Genomic DNA, 23,838 nt, shown 5'->3' with positions numbered 1-23,838 from the left:
GGCAGATTCCTCCCCACCCACTTTCACAGTGTTCTTTAGGGACAAAGTCTCTTTATGTCCACACCCTAAATTCTTACCTAAGCTTCTATCGGAGGGCCACCTTATTAGTCCATTAATCTGCCAGTGTTTTCCCCAAAGTCACATAGTTCTTTCTCTGCAGGAATCTTGTTTACATACCTTGGATGTTAGATGGGCATTGGCTTTCTACTTTGATAGGACCAAGCAATTTAGGAAATCTATCTAAGCTCTTCATTTCCTTCATGGATGGATCCACAGGGTCCTCAGTATCTACTCAGAGATTATCAAGATGTATATGTGGATGTATTGTCACTTTTCATGATGTTGCAGGCATTCATCCACCTCCCCCCACCACCACCACCGGAAGGGTGATAACACATTCAGCTAGATCTTAGGCAACATCTACAGCAATACTGAATTATGTAGCAATATCTGAATTATGTAGGGCCACTACATGTACATTTTTGAAACATTATGCCCTGATCCATGCTGCCACATCCAAAGCAGCACTTGGTTCTCCAGTACTGTCTTCAGTTCTGGACTCTATCCTAAAGCTCCATCCTCCATCTAGGAATACTGCTTGGAAGTCATCTGAAGTGGAGCACCCATAGACAAACTACTCAGTGCAGTAATTGCACTTCAAGACGTGTGTCCCTAGAGGTGCTCTACTAACTGCACTCCTTCCTCTCTGCTTCAGACTGTTCCTTACAGGACATTTAGGTGGAGAAGGAGCTGAGGGTGGTTTGCCCAAGCACCCCTATACAGCCTCTGTATTAAACGTGAGGAAGCATTAAGGCATATGCGTGGGCCAGATCGACACTAACTGAAAATCTCCAACCAAGGGCTTGAGAAATGCATTTGCATGTGAAGTGGAGCCATCCCTTGGGGGATACACGAAGAACCGCAGTTACTGCACAAAGTGTGTAACTTCTTCTTTCCCCTCTGCCCCCCCACCATGAGCTTTATTTCTGTGTAGTGAGATTAATTTGGGGATTTTTACAAACGTCATAATAAATGAAAGTCAATATAGAACTGAAGTGATCTACCAAAGTTATTGGGTATACTGTGTGCCCTGTTGTGGTTTCTTTTTAAAATCAATTAGATACATTTTGATTACCACTCCTCTTCGATTGATGCTTTAAAAAAGGATGCAATTATAATGTTTGAGGTAAATCTGTCCGCTTTGCCTGATGGATGATGTGCCTTGAAAATGTAAAGTTACATTTAATAGTTGAAGGTTTTGAGTAAATAATGAATTCATTGTGTTGTGTGTTCTTTTTGCCACTTCGTGCCTTGTATTATGAGGAAATTATTCTATCTGCAGAGACTGTTGGAGATCTTAGATTAACTTCTGGCTTTCAGAAACGAATCTAAAAGAAAGCCATTAGTATTTCAACCTAAGTTCCCTCTAAGCTCAGGGTACCACGGGTAGAGAGTAGGCAGAGGTAGAGAGTAGGATGGGGAGCAAGTTACTTGGGGCATACAGGGCTCCGGCGGGGCAGAGGCGCTTCTCCCACGGCCCGAGTCCTAGAGCTGCTGTGGCAGGGGAGAGGTGCCTTTCCCCTGTTGCAGCAGCTCAGGCTGCAATGCATTCACTTTAACTAGTTTCACAGTAAGTAAGTCAGGGTAAAACTTGGCTCTTAAGACTACCACGCTTCTGGGAAAGGGCACTGGGGTTACTAATGGTTAAAAGGTAAGAACCTATTTAAAATCACTCATTATAAAGACAATCATCTCTGCTACCTACTAGAAAAGAACTGGGAGTGCAAAAGAGTGTATGCAGCAAGGTTTATATGGCTTTATACCACCAGCTGCAGTTTAATTGCAACTATTATTGCCACTTTTCACCAGCACAGAGAGTATGTGTACTTTAAATGACTACTTCTGATGCAAAGCTTTCAACTATAAGAAACAATATCATCAAATAGTATAGCACAAAAATCTGTGCTGCCTTAAATTTGGTTGGGAATGTACTCTGTCTTAATAGAAATCTTTAAATAATCAAGCAAAATTCCATATACCATCATGGACCAAAGGCATACAACAAGCCAGTAAAAAAAAAAACATTTGTGGATGGGGAGGGGAGAAACTGAGAATTTCTGCACAATTTTATTCCTGTTTGTCAAAATTTCAAGACAAAAGGTGTTCCAAATTTTTGTGTGAAAAATTTTGACCAGCTATAGTAAAAACCTATTGCCATGTTTACACTACCGTGAAAAGTAATTTAGCTCCCTCTGCTGTTTTACGTCAGCAATGCTCTATCTCTGAGCACATCCTGACATCAAAAGTATGAATGCCCCATCAAGCAAGCTGTTAAAAGAGAACCTTTGATAAAGTGTAGCTTCATTAGGAAGAGTGGGTGATAGCACACAACTGTGTTTTCAAATAGAAGAAGAAAGATTTGGTAGGGTAAGCTAGTTTAAAGTAACAGCAAATATTATGAACTTCTATACAGATATCTTTAAAGACTTAAAAAGAAAACACCAGTGTTGTCTGGGTTGGTTTTTTTGTTAAATGATCAGCTTCGGTGTGGGAGGTATGACAGAGTTCTTTTAAAATTATAATTACTCCCATTTGTGTTCATAAACCTGCATTTGAGGAAGTAAGGATTAAAGTTTCTGGATGGGATTTCCAGAAGCACTTGATGTTTGCTTACCTCTCCTTCACTGGAGTCAATGGGAAAACTTCAGTGGGAGCAGAGTTAAGCCAATGCTGACTGCTTTTGAAAAATATCCCACTCTACATAACCAAGGTATACTGACTCAGCGCCTCATCTGCAAACCACTTGAATTCAAGTGGTAGGGCCCTAACCCCAACCTTCTGCCTCAGCCTTGAGCCCCTTCCCACACTCCGAAACCCTTGGTCTCACCCCCATACCTCCCAGCCTCCATATTGGTGCACATAACAAAATTCATTCCACACATGGATGTAAAAAATTAGAGGGAACATTGATTTCAGCTACTTCATATAATAGAATATGACTAGCATCCTGCTAGTGGTACTCTAATGAAAGACTATTGCCAGTGACCTACCTAATTCCCCAGATGTGCTGCAATCTACTTTCAGATTGTGGTGAAAGATTAGTTAGTTCAATTATGGACACAACTAAAGTGGAAAGGGGAACATTTGTTGCTACCCTTTTAACAAGTTATTTTTTATATTTTTGTTATAATAAGGCATGCCAGATCAAGAGTTATTCCTTCATAATGTCATGTCATAAAAAGGAACTAGTTTTACTAGTACATAATTTTTATTGCAGAAATGCTCTTTGCTGTTAAGAGGAATAACAAATCTGCAGCTTTAAATTTTTCTTTAATTTTTACATTCTATAAGAAGTTAAGGAACAGAACAAATAAAGGAGATCTATATAGTGTGGTTGTCAATATAGATGGGTATTTCATTCCTAAAATATTCTTTCTTATTTTCTTTGGAGGCTTATTCTATAACCAGGTTTGTTTGTCTTCACAGACCTCTGCATGTTGCTGCTCGAAATGGATTAACAGTTGTAGTTCAAGAACTTTTAGGCAAGGGAGCAAGTGTACTTGCTGTAGATGAAAATGGTAAGAATAAAATTTACCTTGTTTTCTAGTAAGGAAAAGTAGTTTCTGCTCCTGGTTTGGAAAGTGGTAAACTTTCTTAAGTTTTATATTGGTTATATGATGGAATGCCTCCTTCTGAGAATGGGACATGTGGATGCTGGGTTAGCAAAGTAGGAGAAATAGAAGAGCCTGATTAAGTTTGGAACATTAATGCAGGTTATCAAACGCAAATAATTGATTCTACATTGCAGTCTTGATTATATTAGGTGTAAAGACACACTTGTTTTAGCAATATTGGAAAGAATAATAAGAGCACAGTATCAGAATATACTCTTACTTTTGGACATTAGTGACTGGGGTTTAATAGGCATGCACTAAAATCTTTCAGGTATAAATTTCAAAAGTAAGTATGTACCACAGATCCCAGTTTTGGGGTCTCAAGCTTCTGGCTTGTAAGAGCTTTGCAGTACATAGAAGCAAGGAAACATAACTGCCTCATCTCAAAGGTGAAATCGTGCACTTCGTAGGAACATAATGGAATTTAACTCCAACTGTCACTTTCTTTTCTCCTATCTCAAAAGCTGTGTAGTCCTTGTGCAGTTTTATGTCCTAGCAAGGAAAGTGATTTTGAGTGGTTGCTGCCTTTTTCAGCAGAAATGCCTGTGAAATTTATAGTTCCAATCACTTTTAATGCTTTTTCTCTTTCTCTTGTAACTTCCTATTTATCTTTTTGATATTTCATTGCTTAATCTATCTGAAATATTATTTATCATAGGTAGTGGTTGCCACATCAGTAGTTCTCTAAAATGAAAAGAGATCAGAAGGGTAAAATATTTGGGGGGGGGATTAGTTTGTGTAGCTTGTGAATTTGACAGAACTATTTGTCTGATCAGTTTCACTGTTTCCCTTATGTAGTCAGTCAGTCCCCCTGTTTGTGTGGATCTTTCACACTGCAACAGGGGAGAGAGAAACATTTTAGTAAAAATCACACAGTTGTCAGAGGGACTCAGAGTTAAGTGTAGCATGTGAACTTTTTTAACTTTTAATTTTAAATTGAAAGGACCTGTTTGGTTTTATCTAAGTTAGTTATCATTTGGGTTTCTGGTTTTTCTTTATAGCAGCAGTTTAATTTCTTTTGTTTTCAGCAGCCCTGGATGTCCATTATGAATACAATCTCTGACTTTTTCTTTGGCATGGCCATGTCAGCTTAGGATGTGAGATAGTATGATGATGCTTTTAGTTAACAGAGCACAAGTTTCAAGTCTGTCTTGGCCCTTTATAAGGGATTGGTAAATCCAGTTCAGGAAAATGGAAGTCACGATAGGCCTGGTGGGAAGGAGAAAACGGAAAGCATTCATTACTACTGCAGCCTTTTCTTTGCCTTAGTACAAAAGGTGTGTCATGGGAACAACAAAAATCTTTGCAGGCATGAGATATAGAATTCTTGGCATGGTGACTGTTTTAGCAATGTAAGTGGATTATTACATGGACTTCATGCAAAAACTGCTGGAATATCTTCTGTGCTGGCCTGTCTAGGTTACAGGTATCTTCCCTGTGTTCATTTAACAGAAATTTGGCTTTTTATGAATATGGAAAAGATAGACCAACTTCAGTTTAGCCCTCCATATTCCAATTTATGAGAGAATTGTTGTATTTAAAACTCTGTTAAAAATCTTAATAATAACCTCCAGTATCATAGGCAATTAATATCTTTCTGAGCTACTAGATTCTTATGTCTTCATGTTTTAATTTTAAACTTTTATTCCTAGCTTCAGTTTAATCTCTCAGGATTAAATTCACTTGATATAACTGACTGTACTAAATTTTAGGTAAGAATCACAGTGGAAATTAATCCTAAATTACATCTATTACCAGTTTAATCATTCAGTAATTTTTCTCTGCTTTCTCTGCTGTCTGTCTTTGTGAAGCTCTTTGTCACGAAGTAAATTTGAAAAGCTCTATTGAATTTTATTGGATCAGGCAAGTGCTACCCAGCCATAAGTTTTTTCCTTCATGTGGCACAACAATATTAAGTAAGTTTTGGTCTAAGAAAACCTTCAAAAATTGTTCGCAAGACTACATAACTTTAGCTAAACTGCTTTTAACTTGTCATATTAAAGGTGCCTTTGATCAACAGAATACGAGTGATAGCAGCCAGTCTCAGACTTCAGGTGTGTAGAGCATCTACATGAGTTCTCTACTTCTGCTAAACATCGTTTTCTGGACTCTGTATTTTCCACTGTGATTCATTGTCATGTCAATGCTGGTTATGTCACAGCTCTTCCCATGCTCTGTTTAAATTGGTTTAGAATGCCTCTATGGGTATGCTTGAGGCATTGTAGCTCTCTCTCAATCCTCTCTCAATAATCCTTTTTGTTGAGTAGAATATGAATAATATGTCTTGCTTTTTCCCCTCAGAGTGGGAGGAATCTTGTTTGGTTCACTTTTATGAGTATTCATTGAGCTTATTGTATTCAGCTCTGTCTTCGCTTGTAGTACTGGAGCTTTTAGAATCTCCAAGAGGAGGTAGTGTTGCCGAGTGGATAGAACATGGGACTGAGTTCTATTCCTCTGCCTGCCACTGGTGGTTTGCTGGGCAATGTCACCTCCTAGTGCCTCAGTTTCCGTATCTATAAAATGTGGGTAATAATACTTGCCACCTTTATAAAACACTTAGATATCTATGGCTGAAAAGTGCTATATAAGAACTGGTGGTTGAGGGCACAGCTGTCCATTATCCCTTCTTGAGGCGAGCAGTCATCTCATCTTTTAGGTATATTTAAACATAGAATGTGTTAGAGATCTCTCCTAGCTGGTGCAAGACAGACACTCAATCCCAATTATAAATGGTACTTTTAGAGTAATTAAATGTAAATAATTTGTTTAATCTGACCCAGACAACTACAGGTCTGTTAGATTGACTTCAATTGTACACAAGATCTTAGAGCAAATTTTTAGAGAGAGAGTAATTAAATACATGGAGGTAAACAGTAACTAGGATAACACAAAACATGGTTTACAGAAGGTAGATTTTGCCAGACCAACCTGATCTTTGAGAAGATAACCATTTTTTAGAAAAAGGAAATATAGTAGACTTAATCTACTGTACCTTGATTTCAGCAAATCATCAGATATTCTTCCACCTAGGTCTGGAAATTGTTAGTTACATTGGAGAAGATAGGGATTAATCCAAAGGTGGATAAGGAAACAATTAAAAGGGGAGACTACAACAGGTCATAACAAAAGGAAAACTGTCTGGCTGAAGGGTGGTTACTAGTGGAGTTCCTGGAGGATTGGTCTTGGGCCCAATCTTATTTAACATTTGCATTAACAACCTTGGCACAAAAAGTGGGAGTACGCTAATAAAATCTGCAGATGACACAAAGTGGGAAGTACTGCCAATACAGAGGATGACCTTGAAAAGTGGAGTAATAGAAATGGAATGAAATGTAAGAGTGCAAGTCATGCGCTTAGGGACTAACAAATTTTGCTATAAACTGGAGATTTTCTTGTTGGAAGCAATAGAGGAGGGGAAAGACCTGGGTGTATTGGTCAATCACAGGATGATTATGAGCCACTAGTGCGATGCTGTCATGCAAAAGGCTAATGCAATCCTAGGATGCATTAGGTGAGGCGTTTCCAATAGAGATAGGGAAGCAGAGTGGATTTAAATCATGATTTAAATCACTAGCCAGAAAGACTCGATTTAATCATGGATTTGTACATAAAAGTGCATTCTTGTTGGTTGTTAGAACCTTATTACATATTCTTCACAACTCAGAGATAGATGTAGGTTTCATTTTCAGACGGTACACACTATACATTTTTTAAGTGATTTATTTTGAAAAAATGTCAGATTAAACACTTTGCACGCATGCCTGGCTTACCCACAGGTAGAGGAACTTCCTTAAAATATTCCCAAATGGGGTCTCTGTTATGGCCTGCTGCCATTATAGGTTTTCCCTTATAGTGAGAAAATGGTATGGTAGATCTCAAATCAATGAAGGCTGCACTCAGAAATACCTCAAGACTTCTGGAATATGCTGCTCAAACAGTTTCACTTCTGTTTCTGCTGCCTGTCCCTCCCTTCTCACATTTATCTCCAGACTTCTTCTCCTTGTCCAGATCTATTCCGCCCTGTAAACAGGTATGGCTGGGGCTCGACCCTCTCCGGGGAGGAGGGGAGCCATGCCGGCCCACTCCACTCCGGATGGTTCGGGAAACTAGCCCGGCGGTCCTTGTGGTGCTTGTCCATCCGGCGGGCAAGGGGCTCAGGCCCTCCGGCAGGGCTGCCGTACCAGCTGCGAGGTGCTGGGCCCTACGCCAAGGTGGACAGCAAACAGAGTCAGTAAGCTCAGGCCTGGGTCAGGACTGAGTAGAACTAGCAATAGATTATGGTCCAGCCCTAGGTCAGGGCGGGGCAGCAAACGCTGATCAGTAAGCTCAGGCCTTTGGTCAGGGCTGAGCAACAGTAACAGTTTTTGGCCCCCTCAGGCCAGGGAGAGGGGGAGTCTGCCACCCCACTCCGGGATGGCAGAGGGGACGCAGGCCCTCCCACTCCACTGCGTCCCAGCCCGGGGCCCTAACAGCGGCTATCACTCCGGTGGTCGGTCAGCGGGGATCCTGACCGCAACACACTGACATAGGCTTGGGCAACTCCGCAGCCTGACTGGGGTCGGCTGCCCCCGGGCTGCTTCTGTACTCCCCCTTGGGACCTACCTGGGTCCTAACGTCGGCCTCTGAAGGGTCCACGAGCATAGGCTCATCGTGACCAGGGCTGGGTGGTAGGTCCGGGAATTCCTCGGGATAGTCGGGCCAGGGTAGCGCCGGCGGCTCCTCCGGATAGCAGCAGGGGCGGGGAGGCTCCGGCCAGTCTGGGCAGCTCCCCTGGGTCGCCGGAGTCTCCCAGCCTCGAGCTCCCTGAGGTACGTCTGGTCTCTCCAGCTGCTGGGGCCTGACTGAGCTCTGAGGGCCGGCTTTTATAGTTCCGGGTCGCCGACTGACCCTTTGAGGGGCAGGCTCAGAGCTCCATAGCTCTGCCCACTCTGGCCTCCGGCAGGGATCGACCCTCTCCGGGGAGGAGGGGAGCCATGCCGGCCCACTGCACACACACCCCTCAAGTCTGGCTCCCGCTCACCGGGGTCAGACCCATCCATCCCTCCGAGGTGGGACATAAAGTCCACGTTCGCATGGTCCTTACCGGCCCGATGTTGGACGGTGAACGCATAGGGTTGTAAGGTCAGGAACCACCGCATGAGTCGAGCGTTATTATTCTTCATATTCATCAACCAGCGGAGGGGCCAATGGTCAATGACCAGCATGAACGGGGCCCCAAGGAGGTAGTAGCTGGCCACTTTATAACAGCGCCTCTTTCTCAATCACCGCGTAGTTCTCTCCCTTGGAAACAATTTAAGGCTGAGGTACAGCACTGGATGGTCCTCCCCGTCAACTTCTTGGGACAGGACAGCCCCCAGCTCCACCTCTGAGGCATCCGTCTGTAGGATGAACCTCCAGTGGAAATCCAGGCTGTGTAGCACTGGCTCTTGGCAAAGGCACATCTAGAGGGTCCGGAAGGCCTCTTCACATTCTGAGGACCAATCATATCTGCCGGGGGCTGTTCTTTGTCAGGAGTCTGGTTAAGGGTGCCACGATGGAGGCAAACTGGGGGATAAACCGCCGATAGTACCCTACAAGTCCCAGGAACTGCCGGACATGACGTTTTGTGGTGGGCATCAGGAAGGTGGCCAGGGCTTGTACTTTCCCGATGAGGGGCTTCACACGACCTCCCCCGATAGTGTACCCCAGGTTTTTTTGTTTCCTGCCATCCGGTGGCATTTTTTTGGGTTGGCGGTTAGTCCCGCCTGCCGCAGGGACCGCAGGACCGCTGCCACTTGCTCTAGGTGGTCCTCCCAGTTGTGGCTATAGACCACAACATCATCCAGATACACGGCGGCATAGTCCCGATGGGGCAGCACTAGGTGGTCCATCGGCCGCTGGAAGGTTACCGGGGCCCCATGGAGGCCAAAAGGCATCCACGTAAACTGGTAGAGTCCCGTCTGGGTAGCGAACGCCGCCTTTTCCTTAGAGGTCTCCTCAAGTGGAATTTGCCAATACCCTTTGTTGAGACTGAGGGTGGTGATGAACTGGGCCTCTCCAAGGTGACCCAGCAGCTCGTCCACATGGGGCATAGGGTAGGCATCGAATCGTGAAATGGCGTTCACCCGCCAGAAGTCTATACAAAACTGGCATGTGCCATCGGGCTTGGGTACCAAGACTACCGGGCTATGCCACTCACTCCAAGATGGCTCGATGGCTCCTAAGGCCAGCATGGCCTGCACCTCTTCCTCCACCTCCACATCTGGTATGACAGTGGCCTGGTCGTTTCCCAGATTACCTCCCCCGGCTCGGTCTGGATGGATTGATAGATCAAGGTCGTGTATCCTGGTAGGGCTGTGAAGATCCCTTGGAACACCTGCAGAAGACTTTGGCCTGCTTATGCTGCTCCCTAGTCAGGGTGTCGCCAAGCAGGGGAGCAGCGAGGCCCTCTGTCTGGGGGGCATGGGGCCCCAGCTCCGGTTCAGGCGGGTAAGGGTTAATCAAGAGGCCCTCCCGGTCTCGCCACGGTTTTAACAGATTTACATGATATTGCTGGGTCTTCTTACACCGGTTGGGTTGGTGGATTTTGCAGGTGATGGGACCAACTTTCCGCGCCACCTCGTAGGGTCCCTGCCAACGGGCCAGTAGTTTCAACTCACTCGAGGGTAGAAGGAGCAGGACCCGGTCTCAGGGTTCAAAGTCCTGCACCTAGGCCTCCTGGTTATACGTCCATTCCTGCCTGTCCTGAGCAGCCTTTAGGTTCTCCCGAGCTAGGGGCCCCGCCCGGACAAAGCAGTCCTGAAGTTGAAGGACATATTTCAGGAGTCCCTGAGTGGGAGAGGGGGACTGCTCCCAAGTTTCCTGCATCAAGTCCAGCAGGACCCATGGGCGGCGTCCATACAACAGCTCAAATGGGGAAAACTTGGTGGAGGACTGGGGCACCTCCCGGACAGCTAGCAGCAGGGGAGGGAGCAACTGGTCCCACTGGCGTAATTCCTCTGGGGAGAACTTCCGCAACATCTGCTTGAGGGTCCAGTTGAACCGCTCCACCAACCCATCTGTCTGCGGGTGGTAGATGGAGGTGCGTAGGTGTTTTACCGCCAGGAGCTTGCAGACCTGCTGTAACAATCTGGATGTGAAATTGGTGCCTTGATTGGTCAGAATTTCTCGGGGCAGGCCCACCTGCGCAAAGACTTTTATCAGTTCCCCGGCGATGGTCCGGGCAGTGGTGCTTTGCAGCGAGATGGCTTCGGGGAAACGTGTTGCATAGTCGACGATGACCAGGACATATTGGAATCCGGCATTGCTTTTCGGGAGTGGGCCCACCAGGTCTATGGCCACTCGATCAAAGGGTTTCTCAATTATAGGCATGGGGACCAGGGGTGCCTTGGGTACGCGTTGCGGAGCGGCTAACTGGCGCTCTGGGCAGGAGCTACAATAGCTGTTCACCTCCTGGTGAACACTGGGCCAGAAGAACCATGTCAAGATCCAGGCAAGGGTCTTCTCATGGCCCAGATGCCCAGCAGCCGGGACATCGTACCAGTCTCATCACCGTGCGCCGGTTACACCGTGGGACCAGCAGCTGTGTTTGGGGTTCTTTCATGCGGGGGTCCCTGTCAATCCAGTACAGACAGTCCCGGCGCAGTTTGAAGTGAGGCCACTGGGTTGCGCATTGAGAGTCGATGATGGTCCCATCGACGGCCGCGAGTTGTTCATAGGCCCGACTAAAGGTAGGATCAGCCCTCTGGTCCCAGCAAAAGTCAGTATGAAGGAGGGGCCCAACTGCAGGCTCCAGCCGAGGATTATCCTCACCCCCCATTCAGTCCCTGGGGCCCCATCGCCTTCCTCCAGTAGGGGCCCCGGGCGCTCTGCTTCCAGCGCCGGTGTCAACCGGAGGACCTCCTTGAAGGCGGGCCAGTCCTGCCCCAGGATCACCGGGTACACCAGCCGAGGGGCTAAGCTGATCACAACTCGTCGGGTAACGCCAGCTACTGTCAGCGGGACACAAGCCCTGGGCTAGGGCCGGACATCCCCATGGATGCACTGCAGGTGTATCATCCCCAAGCAGGGATCTGCCAGGGGCCCCAGGGCCTGCCGGATCAACGTCTGGCCGCAGCCGGAGTCAATCAATGCCTGGGTTGCCTGGGCCCCGACAACTACCGGGACCGTGAGCTTGGGGGCCTGGGGCAACCGGGCCCGGGTGTCCCCTGCACAGACCTGTCCGAAACTGCAATCCATTTCTGTGCAGTCATGCTGCAGGTGTCCAGCCTGCCCACAACAGAAACAGGGTCCAAGTTCACGGCGGCTGCCCCTAGGACTTCTGAGGGGGCTCCAATGGGCCCTCGAGGGCCCCGGCCCAAGAGGCTGGATCCAGGTGTCTGGCCCGAGGTCCCGGGCGGGTGTCCTGCCCGCAGCCAGGGTTTCACGGCCCAGTCAGGGCGTCCTCCCTTCTGTCCAGGGTAGGACGTTCGGGTCCAGGGTGTGGAGGCTGGAAGGCAGATCCCACGCAGGTTTCGGCCGCGAGAAAGTCCTCCATAAGCGAGACGGCCGCGGCCAACGTCGCCGGCCAGTGACGGAGCACCCAGGACTGGCAGAGTGTGCACGAACTGCTCTAGGACGACTTGGTGGGTGATCTTCTCTGCCGTCCTTGTTTCTGGCTATAGCCATCGGCGGCACGTCTCATTCAGGGCTTGGCCCACCAGCCGAGGTCAAGCTCCTGGGGGATACATCTGGCCCCGGAACCGCTGCCAGAAGGTCTCAGGGCTAACATCTAGGGCATCCAAAATTGCAGCCTTTACTCAGCCATAATCCCTGGCTTCGTCCGTCGCCAGCGCCCGGTATGGCTTTTGGGCGGTCCTGGTCAGGTATGGGGCCAGAAGGGTGGCCCATTGGTCCCGGGCCCATCCAGCGACGAGGGCCGCCCGTTGGAAGGTCACCAGGAGCGCCTCGGGGTCATCGTCGGGGCCCATCTTGGTGAGTCGTACTGGGGCGGCAGCATGGGGTGCCCCAGCACTACCCCCTGCCGGTGCTTCTCCGGGGCGGGGTAACGCGGCCACCAGCTGCTGCAACTGGGTTCCAAGCTGCTGCATCAGCTGTTGCTGCTGTTTGAACTAGGCGGCATGCTGCTGCTGCTGGAGCTGGGAGGCATCCCGCTGTCGCTGCTGCTCAAGCTGGGCAACGGCCTGCTGCTGCTGCTGTAGCCGGGCAGCCTGCTGCCGGTCCTGATTCTCTGCCAGCAACTGGAACAACCGCTCCATCTCCGTGATCCTCTAGGGTAGGTAATGTCCTCTCCAGCCCCTTCTCACAGGGGCCAAGGGTTCAACATCCCCACTTCTGGTACCATGTGTAAACGGGTGTGGCCGGGGCTCGACCCTCTCTGGGGAGGAGGGGAGCCACGCTGGCCCACTCCACTCCGGTTGGTCCGGGAAACTAGCCCAGCGGTCCTTGCAGTGCTTGTCCATCCGGCAGGCAAGGGGCTCAGGCCCTCCAGCAGGGCTGCCATACCAGCCGCGAGCCGCTGGGCCCTACGCCAAGGCGGACAGCAAACAGAGTCAGTAAGCTCAGGCCTGGGTCAGGACTGAGTAGAACTTGCAATAGATTAAGGTCCAGCCCTAGGTCAGGATGGGTAACAAACGCTGAGTCAGTAAGCTCAGGACTTTCATCAGGGCTGAGCAACCGTAACAGTTTTTGGCCCCCTCAGGCCAGGGAGAGGGGGAGTCTGCCACCTCAGAGTGGGGTGGCAGAGGACGCAGGCTCCACTTCGTCCCAGCCCGGGGCCCTAACAGCAGCTATCACTCCGCTGGTTGGTCAGTGGTGATCCTGACCGCAACACACTGACATAGGCTTGGGCAGCTCCACAGCCTGACTGGGGTCAGCTGCCCCCGGGCTGCTTCCATACTCCCCCTCGGGACCTACCTGGGTCCTTGCGTCAGCCTCTGAAGGGTCCATGAGCATAGGCTCATCGCAACCGGGGCTGGGTGGTAGGTCCGGGAGTTCCTTGGGATAGTTGGGCCAGGGTAGCGCCGTCGGCTCCTCCCGGTAGCAGCAGGCGCGGGGAAGCCCCATCAGCTCCTCCTGGTAACAGCAGGCGCGGGGAAGCCCCGTCGGCTCCTCCCAGTAGCGAGCATGGGGAAGCTCTGTCCAGTCTGGGAGGCTCCTCTGGATTGCCGGAGTCTCTCGGTCTTGAGCTCCCTGAGGTACATCTGATCTCTCCGGCTGCTGGGGCCTGACTGAGCTCTGAGGGCCGGCTTTTATAGTTCTGGGTCACCGCCTGACCCTTTGAGGGGCAGGCTCAGAGCTCTGCCCACTCTGGCCTCCGGCGGGGCTCAACCCTCTCCAGGGAGGAGGGGAGCCACTCCGGCCCACTATCCACCCCCAACAATCTTCTATTCATTTAACTTTTTGAAACTGCACTTTTAGAGAGAGGTGAAGGATTGTCTCTGTGTACACAAATTTGCAGAGGGACAATAGGGTTGAGGTCTGTCACTTCTCACCTCTATTTATTTAAAAACATTTTTGCTGTTAACAAGCATGTTATCTCTGGAGACTCAAATCCACAGTTTAAGAACTGCAAAACTAAGCCTCTCTGATGGTATCGTCTAGATTGAGCTCCATTGGGTAAATAGAAAGATTAACCTAAATAATCTATATACAGGGGTCGGCAACTTCTGGCACACGACTCACCAGGGTAAGCACCCTGGCAGGCCGGGCCAGTTTGTTTACCTGCTGCGTTGGCAGGTTCAGCTGATCACGGCTCCCTCTGGCCGCGGTTTGCCGTCCCAGGCCAATGGGGACATCGGGAAGCCACAGCCAGCACATCCCTTGCCCACACCGCTTCCCGCCACCCTCATTGGCTTCAGATGGTGAACCGTGGCCAGTGGGAGCCACAGTCAGCTGAACCTGCCAACGTGTCAGGTAAACAAACTGGCTTGGCCCGCCAGATTGCTTGGCCTGGCGAGTTTGTGCCAGAGGTTGCTGACCCCTGATCTATACAGAAGCCCGTGGAAGTCCATAAGATTGGGTCCCTAATCCATGAACTATTGGAATTTATTTACAAAACTTTGCTTAAACATTACATGAATATATTGTCTTGTACTATAGAATTTATAATCCCTGTTCCATGATGAGATTAAAACTATCTTTAGATAGGTTTTTCCTCAAAAAGCATTTGATCAAAAAAAATCCGATTTTAAATAAAAATCTGATTTAAAAATTTTTTTTACAAAAATCATTGATTTTTATCCACAATGCAATTGATGGACCTGTCCTCCATGAATCAATTTTCACTTGTTTTTTATTTTTTTTAATAAATACTAATAAATTTCTAGGAAATCTTAAAATAAAAACAAAAAACAAAATGCCTTGTGGGTGCTATATCCTCAAGAAATTCCATTCATTGAGATATTGCTGACTTGTGGCCAGAATTGGAGCTCCAAACTCCTTAAGGTCATAATCTACATGGTGGGGTAATGCACACTATGGGGTTTAAGTTCTAAAGCATACTAAGGTATTGCGCATTTATTGGTCCATGTAGACCCTGCTGGTACAGCACACTAGGGAACATTGAGTGTGCAACATAGTGCTGTTTGAAATAGTACTGAGTTGAAGCAAGGAGAATGCAAGTCCTACAATGTTTTGTGGATTTCTTAGTTTATCTCCTTATTTTATATTGCTGTTTAGTAACAAGACATAGATTGCTTAAATTATACCAGTACAAAAACTGTTCAACATCTCACTTTCACTGGTCACCCTAATGTTTTGCCAACTTGCCTTGGGGCAAATATTTCAGTAAGACTGCTTATTCTGAAATGAACAGCTGTGCAGATATTCCTTATCCTGGAGCTTTACATGTTTGCAATTGTTTTTTATAATGGCTATTTAAAATATCCATAGATTTCCTGCAAAATTAATTATTGGTTGCAGTTAGTTAACTGGAACAGGAATTACCTATCTTCATGTAGTTAACTTCTTGGCTGCTTGAAATCCAGTTTTTCTCCCTGACCCAAAAATTCCTAACTTTGCCTAATCAATCAATCAAATCCTATCCTCCCAAATCTTCTGATTTCCCAGAGTTTTATCTTTCTTCAAAACTTTACAAGAATAAATATTGTAATTTTAAATTGTTTAATTTTATGTTCCTTTTTAAACAGAACTAAGCAACTGAAACGTTTTTACAGCTGTCTGATTGAATGCTCTTGAAGAATTTGTCACTTCCTACTTTTTAAACAAAGGTTTTGATTTTATTTTGATTTCTAGGTTACACACCAGCTTTGGCCTGTGCTCCCAATAAGGATGTGGCTGATTGTCTAGCTCTCATTTTGGCCACAATGATGCCTGTTTCATCAAGCAGCACTTTACCTTCCCTTACATTCAATGCCATTAATCATTACACCAACACCTCAAAAACTGTCACGTTTGACTCCTTGCCAATCATGAGGAGTGAACATAGCTCTTATTGTAGCTTCAACAACATTGGCAGGGAAGATGGCTACCCATATACAGAAGAGGATGAGCTTAATGACTCAGATTCTGAGACCTATTAAGAAGCTTCATCTGGAGGTCTGAAGAGTGAGCCCGGTCATCTGAAGGTCAGAATTGTGCTTTTGGAAAAAAGCAGTCAGTGTTTGATTACAAAAGAAGACAGACCTATGAGAAGATTTTGGGGGTTTTTAATTGTGGATACATATGAAAGATCTGTGTGTGACACTAGGAGGATTTTAAAGAGCAGGTTTTGCAAAAGAAGCATAAATTCTTGAAAAATACTTGGAATCTACAGCAAAAAAAATTAAGAATGTCAAAACTGTTTTATTTAATTGTACATTTACCATTTTGTTTGTGGTGCCAGGAGTAACTTCTCCAGACTCTGCACCCTAGTCTGTGTAAATGAACAACATATTTGTACAACAAAAAGGACATCTGATTTAACTATAATCAATAAAACTAAAACCACTTTGAAGGCAATAAATGAGTTTGGTACAGTAGGCATTGTGTGTGCAGCAAATTGCCAAAGGACCAAATAACTTAAAGATTTTTTTTAATTAAATACCTTTTTGTGGAAACTGGACTAGGTTAAATGAGATGTTGTCTTAACCAAACCTTAATTATTTCTGGGAATGAAGCTTAGATTTGATTTTAAATGTTGATTTTTTTTTATAAGCTAAAAGCCTTCCAACACTATTAAATGTACCATGAAAGAAAGCAGATGTATCTTTCAGTTTTGTTTTTTCTTTTAGAATAAACAAAAATGAACTTGTCATACTTTTATAAAGCTTAAAAAAAACAAACCAGCTAACAAGGTGCAGTCAGGGTGAAATATGTACAGTGTAATAAACAAGGGGAGGGGTGGGAGGGAAGCAGTAATTGTTGCACAGTTTTAGATTTTTAACTTCTGGGTTTTAAATTGAGATATTTTTATTTAAATACATGAAGCATAATTTACTGAGAAAATGAAACTGCATAAAAATCTCCTGACACCCTGTTGTGACTGAAAGTTCTTAGGGAATGGATTGATCAACAATTCATCCGCTTCTTTACATCATCAGATTTGTAAGTGAGATTAATTCAGTCTGTGCCTCCATATTGTATTTCTTTTAAATCCTGGAGTTCTGAGTCGGGGGGGGAGGTGAATTTAAAAGAGAGTTTCCCTGTTATCAAAAGGTACAATGTTGGATCTTCAGTAAGAGAGATCTGTGGTGGTCTCTGTTTAAAAAATCAATAGAAGATGCAGGCCCCTGTAGTGTAGTACAAACTTGCCCTCAGACTTTTTATTTATAACAGACTACTGTTTAAAAAAAAAAAGGGGGGGGGCCTGAAAAAGGGAAGACTGAAGTTTGTCTGTTAAATGAGTATTTAGTTTATTGGGTTCTGCTTTAACTAGAACTATTACTTTTAAAGTGAAACTGCTTATGTACATGCAAGGGATTCTTGCATGTCCAGGTAAAATACAAATAAACTGAATCCCAATTACATTTTATCCTTTTTGTATTGTGAAACTGGAAACCTTAATGCCATTGTAAATTATCAGCTGGTTTTCTGAACATAAAGTATGGAAAAACAGGACAGTATTTTGATCTATTTGATAATTTTGTGGGTTTTTTGAAGAATTAATGAGCATGTACATAGAAATAGTGATTGCTTGAATACTGTATTTACCTGCACTCTTTCAGTACATCAAGATTCCTGTATATTTTACAGAGTATAATAAAACCCAGATGTGAGTTGTATGTAATGAATAATTTATTTGTATCTGTGTACCATACTTAAGCAGTAATTACAAAGATTCTTTTGTTGAATAACTATTAGAATTTATAAAATTTATTTTACAAAGGCTTTGCTGTCCTTTTAATTCCAAAGTGCATGTAAATAATTCAGATTTACAATCACTTTACAAAGAAGACCTAGGTGGTGATTAATTACTGTTTAGAATCTAAGTTGCCTTGTAAGCATCACCTTTTTTGTTAGGATTTCATAAATATTGATTAATGGCAGAAACAGCATATTGCACAGATGATCCTTCCTCACTATAGAGAGAGAGCTGGGGAGTCCATACTTTTTCTATACCACACCGTCCTCTGAATCTTCTTTGGAGTTCTTTATTGTTTAGCCACACTTTTGATTCACTGCATCTAATCAGTATCTTATCAGTAACCTGGTCATTTCTATGATGATATGATCTGAACCAGTTGGGACTAGGGTTTCCCCACACTGCAAAGAAGAGTATTGACTTAGGTCACATGCTTGTTGTCTGAAAGGTAACATCTGTGATATTTAGTTACTGCTGCTTTTCAGTTTTTGCCACTCCCTAAGAACTGTGAGACGGCCTTACTGAATGCAGATGAAATCTGTACTAGCAAATGTTTCTGCTCTTAACTCTTCAAGATGCGATAATTTTATCTCAAGATGGTCTGTTGCCTTAGCCTGTGTGGGTCCTCCATCTCGTCCCCCCAGAGAAAAAGGACAGTAATTTATAGGATGGCTGACAATTTTCTAATTTGAAATATTCCTAGGTTGAACACTAGGTCACTTAGGGCTGGCCATCAGTCCCACAAAGAAGCCTGTTGATTTAAATGCATTGTTAACTTTGTTCTATTTTTAAAAAAGCACTAAAAAGAAAAAAAATCAATACAGACTTCACCAAACTCTTCGCTTGTTCCATTGCAGCTTATGGTTGGAAGAAGCAGCGTGTCTGTTTTGTTCCTTAGAATGGTATTCTTTTTAACTAGTCTTCTTTGTGAGCTTGCTATTTTTGTGTCTAAGCGGCCTCTGCCCTTAATGATGATAAATAATTTTTTTTAATGTTTATATGAGTTTAGAATTGCAGTGAGCCACTACTATGAACGTAAGAATGGCTACCCTGGGTCAGACCAAAGGTCCACCTAGCCCAGTATCCTGTTTTTCTGACAGTGGCTGGTCCCAGATGCTTGAGGGAATGAACAGCCAGGGCAATTATCAAGTGATCCATCCTGTGTCATCCACTCCCAGCTTCTAGCAGTCAGAGGTTTTGGGACACCCAGAGCACATGAGATTGTGTCCCTGACAATCCTGGCTAATAGCCATTGATGGACCTATCCCCCATGAACTTATCCAATTCTTTTTTGAACCAGTGATACTTTTTTGGGATTTCACAACATCCCCTGGCAACAAATTCCACAGATTGACTCTGCGTTGTGTGAAGAAGAACTTCCTTTTGTTTGTTTTAAACCTGCTGCCTATGAATTTCACTGGGTGACCAATGTTTCTTGTGTTATGTGAAGGGTAAATAAAACTTCCTTATTCACTTTCTCTACACCTTTCATGATTGTATATACCTTTACCATATCCCCCTTTAGTTGTCCCTTTTCTAAGATGAACAGTTCCTGTTTTTTAAATCTCTCCTCATATAAAAGCTGTTCCATTCCCCTAATCATTTGTTGCACTTCTCTGCATTTTTTAAAATTCTAATATATCTGTTTTGAGATGGGGTTATCAGAACTGTATGCAGTATTCATGGTGTGGGCATTCCATGTATTTATATAGTGTCATTTTTCTGTCTTATCTATCCCTTTTCTAATAGCTCCTAACAGTCTGTGAGCTTTTTTTGACCGTCGCTGCACATTGAGCAGATATTTTCAGAGAACTGTCCATGAGGATAGCAAACTTCCTTGAATAGTAACAGTTAATTGTATAGTCGCAATTATGTTTTCCAGTGTTAAACTCCCAGTATAACTTGACCTGCTGTAGCCAACTGTTAATAGGTCCACAGATTTTTTTGAGTTGCACCCATCTGGCCTAATTCTCATTTTCACAAAGGCCCCTTTTAACCACTCTGATCATGTAAAAGGGCTTTACGGGTGCGTTAGTATACATGAGCATCAAATCAAGCCCACTGTTTACAAGAATATGGTCTTATTCCAAAAAGTGTGTTTAAAAAAAAAAAAAACAGCATGCAAATGTGTTTAAAGAATAGGTTGCTATGGTTAACGACTCATTGAAATGGCATGAAATAGACGGTTCCACATTTGCATATACAGATTATATAGCCTGCCTGTGGATGCTCTTTTTCACAGAAATGTAGGGCTGAAAGGGACCTTGAGAAGTCATCCAGCCCAGCCACCTGTGATGAGACAGGGCCAAGTAAACCTAGACTCTCACTGGCTCCTTAACTACCCATATAGTTAGAAAGTTTTTCCTGATATCTAACCTAAATCTCCCTAGTTTCAGATTAAGACCATTACTACTTGTCCTGCCTTCAGTGGATGTGGAGAACAGTTGATCACAGGCCTCTCTATAACAGCCATTAACATATTTTAAGACTGTTTTTTTCAGGACTTTTCTCAAGACTAAATTATGTTTGAGTCAAACTTACTTCCAAAGTTCATAATCTGCAAGGAGACTTTTAAATTAAATGCTTAATTTGTAATGAATGAGGAGCCAGGGTTTAAGAATTTTTTTTTTTACTTTCATAACTGATGTGGCAAGCCCAGAGGTTCCAGGGCTATGAACTGCCAAGCCTAGAGGTGCTGGGGCTCAGCCCTGGCACACCCTGTCACAAATTAAGCAATTCTTTCCAGAAGAGAACATTGCATGCTGTCTCTTGCTAGTATAATTTCTCAATGTACAGATTATTGGTACATGATTATTACAACACGCTTTACCCAAGAAGCCTTCTGGGATTATCACTAAGGCTAGTCTGAATTCCGTTTTATCAATGTACCATTCAGCTGCTTAAATACATTCGCCTTGTTAAGAAGAGGGAACAGAATGATATGCCTTAACCATGGCAGCCTAATAAGCCATGGGCTCAGGGGAACTTTGACTTTAGAACAATGGTTCCCAAACTTTAGCAGCCCGTTCACCCCTTTCACTAAATGGTGAAATCTCATGAATCCTCTCCTAAAATGAATATTTCCAGGGATTTAAGTTTAAATTTCCTCAGTGTGATGGATGCACTTGCTTTGCTCTGCATAGCTCTTGGAAATCCGGAACTGCTGATGGGGGCAGGACTCCGGCTGCCAGCCCCAACTGCCCAGCCCTGCTCTTCCTGGGGCTTGGACTGACAGGGGCAGGGCTCGGGGCTGCCAGCCTAAACTGCCCTGGCCTGCTCTCCCTGTCCGCCCTGTAACCGGGTCCCACCTGCTGCCTCCAATGCCTGGGGTCCTCTGGCGCCATTAGTGAAAATTTTCTGGCGAACCCCCTGCAACGTTCTGCGAACCCCACTTTGGGAACCACTGCTTTCGAGTGATGCTGCATTTGACAAATGAAATTGTCACCCATAGACTGTTGTGTGTGGACTGTACAACGCAATCTTTACATGTGTAATCTCATTAAAATCAATAAATCTGTTCCCATGGGTATGGTTAAAGATCAGGCCCTTTATTTGTTTTTTTTTCTCAGTTGTCTTCCTCTTCCCTCCACCCAAAATATTTTACTTCAAAACTCAGAATTGTATCAATAGAATTAAAATTCTCTCACAACACTCCGACATCCTTTAACAAAGGTATTATTTCCTGGTTACGCTGTACCTCTGAGCGTTCTGCTTGTGCAGATTATCTCCGTAACTCTTATCATCCCTTCATTAAAATTATGAAGCTAGATTTTTATCTTAAGTGCCATCATTTTTAAAATTCATGACTTGAGACTTTTGCCTATAGCTGTACACCCACCTCTGGTATGAGCTGAACAAAAATTACCAAAAATCACAAAGTTTAACTACAGTGCACCAACACAAATGACCAGAGGCTGAACTCTGGGTGAGTTTTTATTCCCCAAGAAGTCATGAGGGTTCTTTTTTCTTGCGTTTAAAAAAAAAAAATCAAACTAAAAGGTGGGGAACCAGAATGGGTTTACAGTAGTTGTCTCTGGCTTGGGCTTTGTTTGCCAAGGTCAAAGCCTCTTTGCTATAATTACACCATATGTGGAATTTGCACCCAAAATACAAATCACTGTGATTTTTGGTGAAGTTTATTCTAAGCTTTTCAAAACTGACTTGATATGGTAGGTGCTACTATTTTGGGGTCCCCAATTTTAGATCAGGCCTGATTTCCAGAGGATGGGTGCTTTTTTCTAAAAATTAGGTTCTTTCAAAGTGTCTTATGTTCAGGACCCAAAATTAATAGTCATTTTTGAGAAATCTTGGCTCTCCTCCTTTGACTGTTGTCCCTTGTCATGGGTAACTATGGCCATGGCCAAATTGGAGATTTATGAATGACTCTGGCAGTATAGGAACCCAGGTAACATGAGTATGAGTCTCGGCAGACTCCTTTTCCTTTCCCCTTCACATCTGGGCTGTTTCCAAATCTTGCTTCTGCTTACACCACAATCTTGCTAAGATCCAACCTTTTCTCTGTCTACTCAGCACAAATACAAACTCTGCTCTGGCACAGATGCCAGCCATGAGGCTCTCTGTCTGCATCTCATATAACTTACCTCTGCACTTTGTTCTGTGCCTAATGTGTAGCCTGGAAGATTCTTCCTGAGCAGAGCACCAAGCTCATTACCTTTCTGCCTTCAAATTCTCTACAAGACCAACTTCAAAAATTAGCCAGTTAATGGCTAAGTACCTGGGAATAGTTATAACACACATGTATATAGACACAAAACTACCAAAATATGTCCAAACACAGCTTTGACCACTTTGTTTTATATTGTCCCCTTTCATCTACCTTTTCTATGTGAATTTAACGGGGGTGGGGGAGGTAACCCGTAAGTTTTTCAGAGTAGGGATTTGCCTTTTGTTTATACAACACTAAACACATTTTTGAGTGCTACAGTAATATAAGTAATGGGATAGCACTGCAAATATAGGCATAAAGGAATGGCCAAACCATACTGTCAGGCTGGCTATGGATCTGAATGGCCCAGGGGTCTTTTCCTTTATGCCAGCTCCTAGGTAGCTGTGAAGGGTGGAACTGGGAACCTGTGGGAAGAAGCTGAACAGTGCTGATATATTATTTTAATATTCTGATCACATTAATAATGAGAAAATATTGTCTTTCAAAGTCATCATGAACCTGTTGCGAAAGTCAACCACCATGAAATACCAGCTTTTCAGATAGTTCTCTTGTTCTCAAATTCATCAGCCCAATAATTGTTTTCAAATGTAAATACCCTGCCTGTCTTATCCCAGAAACCCTAGCAGTTTGGATGGAATGTATAATGCAATAATTCAGCAAAACACAAATTTCTTGTTCCAGCCATAGAAAAAATTACATTGAAACAGTTCTTTAGAACTAGTATTTTTGGCAGAACAGTGGTAGCATTGTGCTATCAGAGTTTCTTTATTGGGAGAGGATTTCTTTTCCTGGGTTCAACCTCTCTATTAATCAATGGGGAAGTGGAAGGGGGGATGACATTGTAGCTGAAACGGAGAATGCACAAAGGATTGCTCTTATGTGTGCAGCTGTGGTAAGTCTAACTTCCTATGCATAATCATAGATAATTTTTGACAATGCTGGAGGTCATGGGCTCCTACATTGACAATCAGATTCCTTGGTTGGCTTGGTGAGTTACATGTTAAAGTCTAAACATGCAATTCTGCATGAAGCGAGTCTTAGCTCTATTAAAATTTGACAGACCTAGCAACTTGTGTGCCCTTTTTCTCTGTAAATCTGGAACAAGACTGGGAATGGCTGTGCAAGCATTCCCACTAGTCTGCCTTAACCCTGAACTATCAGGACTATATTTTTTTATTTTAAGAGCTAAGAAGGTG

At 44.5% G+C, this 23,838-nt stretch overlaps 2 protein-coding genes across 3 annotated transcripts in view; one reads left to right on the top strand and one right to left on the bottom strand.

Annotated features, from left to right (window-relative positions):
• Positions 1 to 17,940, top strand: part of ANKRD28 (ankyrin repeat domain 28) — a 233,907-nt gene extending 215,967 nt beyond the window's left edge. Inside the window, exons 27-28 of one of the 2 annotated variants that reach the window (XM_030550866.1) lie at positions 3,487 to 3,578; positions 15,909 to 17,940. In XM_030550866.1, the coding sequence (XP_030406726.1) occupies positions 3,487 to 3,578; positions 15,909 to 16,195 (379 nt within the window). In that variant the 3' untranslated portion in view covers positions 16,196 to 17,940. The remainder of the gene's footprint in view (positions 1 to 3,486; positions 3,579 to 15,908) is intronic. The other variant, XM_030550867.1, reaches the window with a different exon arrangement.
• BTD (biotinidase) overlaps positions 1 to 23,838 on the bottom strand; it is a 43,223-nt gene that overhangs the window by 598 nt on the left and 18,787 nt on the right. The window lies entirely within an intron of this gene.

Source organism: Gopherus evgoodei, chromosome 2 (assembly GCF_007399415.2).
Source record: "Gopherus evgoodei ecotype Sinaloan lineage chromosome 2, rGopEvg1_v1.p, whole genome shotgun sequence".
In the NCBI taxonomy this organism is placed as follows: domain Eukaryota; kingdom Metazoa; phylum Chordata; order Testudines; family Testudinidae; genus Gopherus; species Gopherus evgoodei.
Note: the sequence above shows the minus strand (reverse complement) of the source record. Positions and strands in the feature narration are given on the sequence as shown.